Raw genomic sequence first — 6,227 nt, 5'->3', positions numbered from 1 at the left:
ATGCTAAAGCCTAAAATAACTTTAAGGTCCCGGAAGTATTTGTAATTACAATCAGCTCCCCAAAACATTGTTAGAAACCCTAACGGAGTAATGCATTGGATAAGTTACTCCGTTAGAGTTCTAACGGACTATTGGTTTCGGGCATTGCTGGAGACAACGTAGAAATAGGGGATGACATGACTCTCTTAACATTTCTTAAATATTTATTATTTTATATAAGATTTATATATTTTCGTATATGGTAGCATTAACGGCCCACGGGGAATAAATATAGTGCATATCGGTCGTCCGGACACGAAATCTTGGCTCTGGTAATTACTTTCGGTGTGTGGCTGTAATTACCAATACGACAGGGACCTTAAATTTATTTTAGCATATCTAAGGGGTGTATATGTAATTTACCCAATTTTTAATTATTGCAGTACCCGAATCGAAAATTATTTCTCAAATTAAAAACACCCAGGCAGTACTCAGTAAGATAAAACATTTGAATTGAGGTAAGTGAAGAAGACGGAGCCTGGTTCTTCAAAAATCGTCAGTTGCTTATACGGCGGTTCTTCTATCGTAAACAAGCGTTCGCATTTATCGATTCTGGGTTCTAACATAAATCTTTTCACGCACATAAGATTTTAATGTTCGCGCCATTTGAAATTTGCTGTTCTGCTTCTCAAGATTCATGCACTCAAGGTGTTTGATTCTTGTCCCAAAAGACTTTTCCTAGCTTATTTCCATTGCGTCCGATTAACAAAATCCCTCTTGCTTTCCCTTTCACCTTATCCAAATGTACTCCACCAGACTCTACTCCGTAACTATCTTTTTAAAGAATTATACTCTTCGAACATGCCATTTTTCTACAGCAGCTCGAAATTTAAACAAGGTCACATTATACCTCCAAAGGGCAAAGCTAATCGATTCGATAAGGCTGTGTCTCCGATCGAACGCACCCGAAACCTCTCTTGTCAACATCTTGAACAATCCTTTAATGGACTCGTTCGTGGTGACCAATGCGCTCCGCTCGGCTCCCTCGCCCACTGCAGCTCTCTCTTTGGTCGAAACTCTAAAAAATATCAAAGATTTCTCTCATTCCCAAGATACCCTCTATGCACTAGCCAAGATTCTTGCCAAATCCGGACAAACTAGTAAACTCAGAGCATTGATCGATGCCATCAATAGTGGCAAGTTCGTAAATGTGGCGTATGTCAGTTTCATGGATCGGATGAGGTGGTATGCAGAAACGGGTGACCTAGACGAGGTTACTAACGTTTGGGAAGAGTGGAGAAGAGCCTTGGACAAGCATCCGTGTACCGAGTCATATAATATTGTAATGAAACTTTGTGTCGAGAAGGGCTTTGACGAAAGAGCAATAAAGGTATTCTGCAGGATGATTGACGAAGGGGCGCTTCCGAATTGTAGAACCTACACTGTTATTATTCAGCATTTAATTAAGTTTGAGAAATTAGATCCTGCTATGAGAATATTCCAAATGCTGCCATTGATGAGAATTCGACGTACGTTAAAGCAGTATTCTTTATTGGTCGAAGCTTTTACGGGTTCCGGCAATTTAGATGTTGTCAAGACTTTGCTTAACGAGATGCGGGCCGACGGGGTATTACCTGGCCGAGCAATGATTACGTCTCTGCAGCATATGAAAGAGGCTGGATATGCTGACGAGGTGGATGAATTAATCAAGGAAATTATCCCGGATGATAGAATAAAAAGTATAGGCTATTATTCGGTAGTCAATCCCGACGAAGATGATGATGTCATCGATGATGACGAAAATGATGATGTCAAAGATGAAGTTCGTTTGAAGCCATGGTTGGATCCAGCTGCTTTAGCCAGTGCTTTACAGTATTGGGAACAAGAAGAGGTTTCTGCATTGGAAGCCGCGAACTTTACGTGGACCCCACGATTAGTCTGCAAGATAATCAGGAGTCTAAGATCGCCCGAAACTGCATGGCAATTCTTCTGTTGGGTTGCTCAACAGCCGGGATTTGTTCACGATATCTACACGGTATCGAGAATAATTACGAAATTAGCCCGACACGGATGCGTGCAATTGGTCGACCAGCTCTTGTTCAAAATCAAGCGCGAGGGTATGAAACTGTCGTTCAGCACGGTCAGACTGATTATCGATTTTTACGGGTTTTCAAGAAAAGGAGACGCAGCTCTAAACATCTTCCACAACATCAAAACAATATGCGGGCCCCTCTCGAAAAACAGTCGGCTGATACTGTACTCATCTCTCTTGAGAACACTAGCAAAGTGCCAGATGAATAACGAAGCATTGGATATACTCGACGAGATGATCTTAATCGGGATTTCACCGGATTTGCAGACTTTTTCCGGCTTGATGCATCACTACGCACTTCAAGGTGATGTCAAGACTGTGCAGAGGCTACTCGTAATGGTGAGGCAGTGCGAATTGGAGCCGGATTCTTACATGTACAAGATTCTAATATGCGCTTATTGCAAGTGCGAACGGGCTTCTCTCGCGCTGAGGGTTTTCGAGGATATGAGGAAATCGAGCTTAATGCCCGACGGTGTTACCAAGCAGCTGCTCGTGAAGAGTTTATGGAAGGAAGGGAAATTACGAGAGGCGGCTCAAGTAGAAGAAACGAGCGAGGAATCTACCGACGCTATTCCGCTCGCTTTGCCGGGGCATTTGTATACTGTGAGTAGTTCTGATCTTACAAGGGTGCATGAAATTTACTCCAGTAGTTTTGCAGAGAGTTCTTTGGTGACGTCAGCATGACAAGATTCTGTCGAGACAAGAATTTGAGGTTTGTTCTTTTTTAAACTTTTAAGTTCCAGGTCAGCTTTGTTGGACCTCTTGACTTATTGGTGTTTTTTTTGTTTTAAATTAATGTGGAATAAACTTTACATCTTCTAAACTAGATTATTAATTTGTTTTTTTTTTTTTAAATTTAAGTTATTATAATTATTGGGCATCTTCAGTTGTCTGTTGTATTTGATCCTCTGGCAAGATGACAAAAGTTGATGAAGACCTGCTTCATAAGATTAGGTTTTTTAAGTAGCCAATTACGATCCGAAAATATTTGAATTTGAAACTGTATTTTTCATTCCGATTTTCGATTTTTTGGAATGGAGTCGAAATTAAATATAAAATTACCGAAAATTCTTATTTTCGATCCGATTTTAGTTCTGAATATTTCAATTGTTTTTCGAAGTATATAATATAATTTTATGATATACTTTGTAATTCCATAATATAACTTATGTTATATTTTATATAACAAATATAAATACATAAAGGTCAAGTAAATTAAAACCTTACAAAAGATGAATTGCTATCAGAAACTCTCTGTTGCATTTTTCGTTATTAGAAAATTTTTGTTTCATTTGTTGCTCCTACATGTTGTTTTATTTATTGCCTTTTATCGAACTCTCTTTTAGATTTTTTTGCATTTTCCTGCAAAAAATTGTAAAAGATAGAAAATATTGTGAAAATTCCACTATATCCGAATTTGGAACAAGTGAATTTAAACTAATGTAAGTTCCGAAATTCCGCCGATTCCGAGGTATTCCAAAATCGGAATGAATTTTTGAATTGTGATTTTTTTGGAACGGAAATCGGAATCTATTTTTTACTTCTAAAAAAAATTAATTTTTTTCCGAAAAAGTCATTTCCGACTCATTCCGTCCGATTTCCACCCCTGGCCCCATTGTATTAAGTAGTAAACACACTCTCTCTCTCTCTCTCTCTCTCTCTCTCTCTCTCTCTCTCTCTCTTGCCGTCTGAACTTGGGGTTTTCTTATAAACTAATATTGAGTACTTCCAATGACAATGTCAAAAATGGCATCTCCACAGCAGTTGAAACTTGTAAGAAAATATAATTTAATGATTTGCCTTATGCACAATTTAAAATATAATTAAATAATAATTGGTAGAGAATTTTAGACAACACACATAAATTAGCAACACTCCTTTCTTCCACACCATACTTAGAAAAAAAAAATTAAAATGGCAGTCTCTCTTAAAAATCCCTTTCTAATAACAATCTCTTCTATGTTTCTACTTCTTACCACAGCTTCTGCTCAGTTACCAAACAACACCGCTACCGCAGACTCGCCGCAATCTTGCAACACGTACATCACGTATCGCGTAAAACCACCCTACTCGAATCTCGGAGCGATATCCGATCTTTTCGGAATAAGCCGATTGGATATATCAACAGCCACTAATCTGGCATCGGAAGATGCCCGTTTGATTCCCGATCAGATTCTTCTGATACCGATCAAGTGCACTTCGAACGGGACCCACTATTTCTCCAACGTCACGTACCGGATCAAGAAAGAAGACAGCTTCTACTCTGTTTCGACGAGGCCTTTTCAGAACCTGACGAATTTTATTACGGTCGAAGAAACGAACCCCACGATGAATCCGAACAATTTGACTATCGGGGTCGAAGCGGTCTTTCCTTTACTCTGCAAATGCCCGAGAAAATCGTACTCGGAAAGTGGAATAAGGTACCTTATTACATATGTATGGCAGCCAAGTGATGACTTACTCTCTGTGAGTACTATGTTTCAGTCCGAGGTTTCGGATATTGTAACGGAGAACAATAACCGAAATTTCACCGCTTCGATTTGCCTTCCGGTTTTCATACCCGTGAAATCTCCGTTTCTTCTCCAAGTTTTTCATTCTTCACCTTCGAATAACAAACACAAACACCGCCTTATTTTCTTGATAGCGATTTCAAGTGGTTTTGCAGCTCTTTTTCTTGGTTTTGTAGGCTTAGGGGTGTACTTCTACCTATTGTACAAGAAAAAGAAAACATTTTTACCTCAAACGAGTTCCGATTCGGATATAATTCGACCTGATAAAAACTCGACTTTTGGACCAAAAATCACTCAAGGTAAGCTACTTCCTGGACTATCAGGCTATCTTGACAAAACCATCCTTTACGATTTTCATGTGATTATGAAGTCAACTACGAATTTCGCCGAACGGAATAGAATCGGAGGGTTGGTTTATAAAGCCATAATCGAAGATCAAGTTTTCGCTGTAAAGAAAACGAGAGATTCTTCAACGGAGGAGCTACAAATACTGCAGAGAGTAAACCACGCGAATCTAGTGAAGCTAATGGGAGTTTCCTCCGATAAAGACGGAAACTTTTTCGTGGTCAACGAATACGTCGAGAATGGATCGCTCGATAAATGGCTGTTCTCAACCGTTGGATCGCTTAGCTGGACCCAACGGTTGATCATAGCCCTCGATGTAGCCAATGGTTTGCAATACATGCACGAGCACACCCAACCGAGCATTGTGCATAAAGATATCCGAACTAGCAACGTACTTCTCGATTCGAATTTTCGGGCCAAGATTTCGAACTTCTCTGCAGCGAGATCGGTTTCTTGCTCTGTCATGCTCAATATTGACGTCTTTTCTTTCGGGGTTCTTGTTTTGGAGTTGCTTTCCGGGAAAAATGTTATGGAAACAACAACAACAACAACAACAACAACAACAACAACAACAACAACAACAACAAGAGATGGTGAAAGTTTGATGTTGTGGAAAGAAGTGAAGGGTATTTTGGACGGTGGAGATTTAATTAGGCGGGAGAGATTAACGGAGTGGATGGATCCAAATTTGGAAAGATCTTCGTACTCGATTGATGATGCTTTGAGCTTGGCTTTCTTGGCGAGGGCTTGTACGGCGGAGAAGGCGGCCGAGAGGCCGAAAATGGCGGAGATTGTCTTTAATTTGTGTGTGCTCGCACAGTCGTCGTCTCCGATGTCGGAAAATTCGTCGGTTTCGAAATTTGAGCCGGACGAAGTTTCACCTGTTATTAATTCAGTTATTGCTCGTTAGTAGTATTTTTTTAGTTAGTTAACTGTTTGTTTGGTAATAAGCTTAAGTGTTTATTGCATTTAGTAATAAATCTAAGTTGTTGTATGCTTGGTTCAAGGGATTGGGAATATACCAAAAAGTGAAATTAAATTTAGTTTGATCTAGAGTTATTTGAGCTTGAGAAATAATTATTTGTTGTGAATTTCCAAGTTGAGAGTGGCAAACCAAATTCTAAAAGCAGTAGCCCAATAAATCCAATTTCTAAAAATTAAATCTAAATTATTGTAGAAAATTTTGGAATAGAATATATTGAGATGCTCTCATAGATAGTTCTAGTAAATGAATAACATTCATTAGATTAAAGTATGTTGGCAAAAATCTTGACATTGATTAGGACATTACCCATCATAAA

General features: G+C 39.0%; 2 protein-coding genes across 2 annotated transcripts; both read left to right on the top strand.

Moving 5' to 3' along the window:
* Positions 1 to 415: 415 nt before the first annotated feature.
* On the top strand, positions 416 to 6,000 carry LOC105955817 (Tetratricopeptide repeat (TPR)-like superfamily protein). The gene is made up of 2 exons (XM_012979614.2): positions 416 to 2,783; positions 4,053 to 6,000. The coding sequence occupies exon 1, from the start codon at positions 782 to 784 to the stop codon at positions 2,753 to 2,755; it is 1,974 nt and encodes a 657-aa protein (XP_012835068.1). The 5' UTR covers positions 416 to 781; the 3' UTR covers positions 2,756 to 2,783; positions 4,053 to 6,000.
* LOC105955767 (serine/threonine receptor-like kinase NFP) lies at positions 3,986 to 6,000 on the top strand. The gene has a single exon (XM_088825465.1). The coding sequence runs from the start codon at positions 3,986 to 3,988 to the stop codon at positions 5,834 to 5,836; it is 1,851 nt and encodes a 616-aa protein (XP_088681591.1). The 3' UTR covers positions 5,837 to 6,000.
* Positions 6,001 to 6,227: the final 227 nt, after the last annotated feature.

Source organism: Erythranthe guttata, chromosome 11, assembly GCF_056151865.1.
Source record: "Erythranthe guttata isolate IM_541 chromosome 11, IM_541, whole genome shotgun sequence".
NCBI classification, from domain to species: domain Eukaryota; kingdom Viridiplantae; phylum Streptophyta; class Magnoliopsida; order Lamiales; family Phrymaceae; genus Erythranthe; species Erythranthe guttata.
Note: the sequence above shows the minus strand (reverse complement) of the source record. Positions and strands in the feature narration are given on the sequence as shown.

Coding starts and splice junctions, on each gene's coding strand:
- LOC105955767 (XM_088825465.1), top strand. CDS start 3,986: ATGGCAGTCTCTCTTAAAAATCCCTTTCTAATAACAATCTCTTCTATG.
- LOC105955817 (XM_012979614.2), top strand. CDS start 782: ATGTACTCCACCAGACTCTACTCCGTAACTATCTTTTTAAAGAATTAT.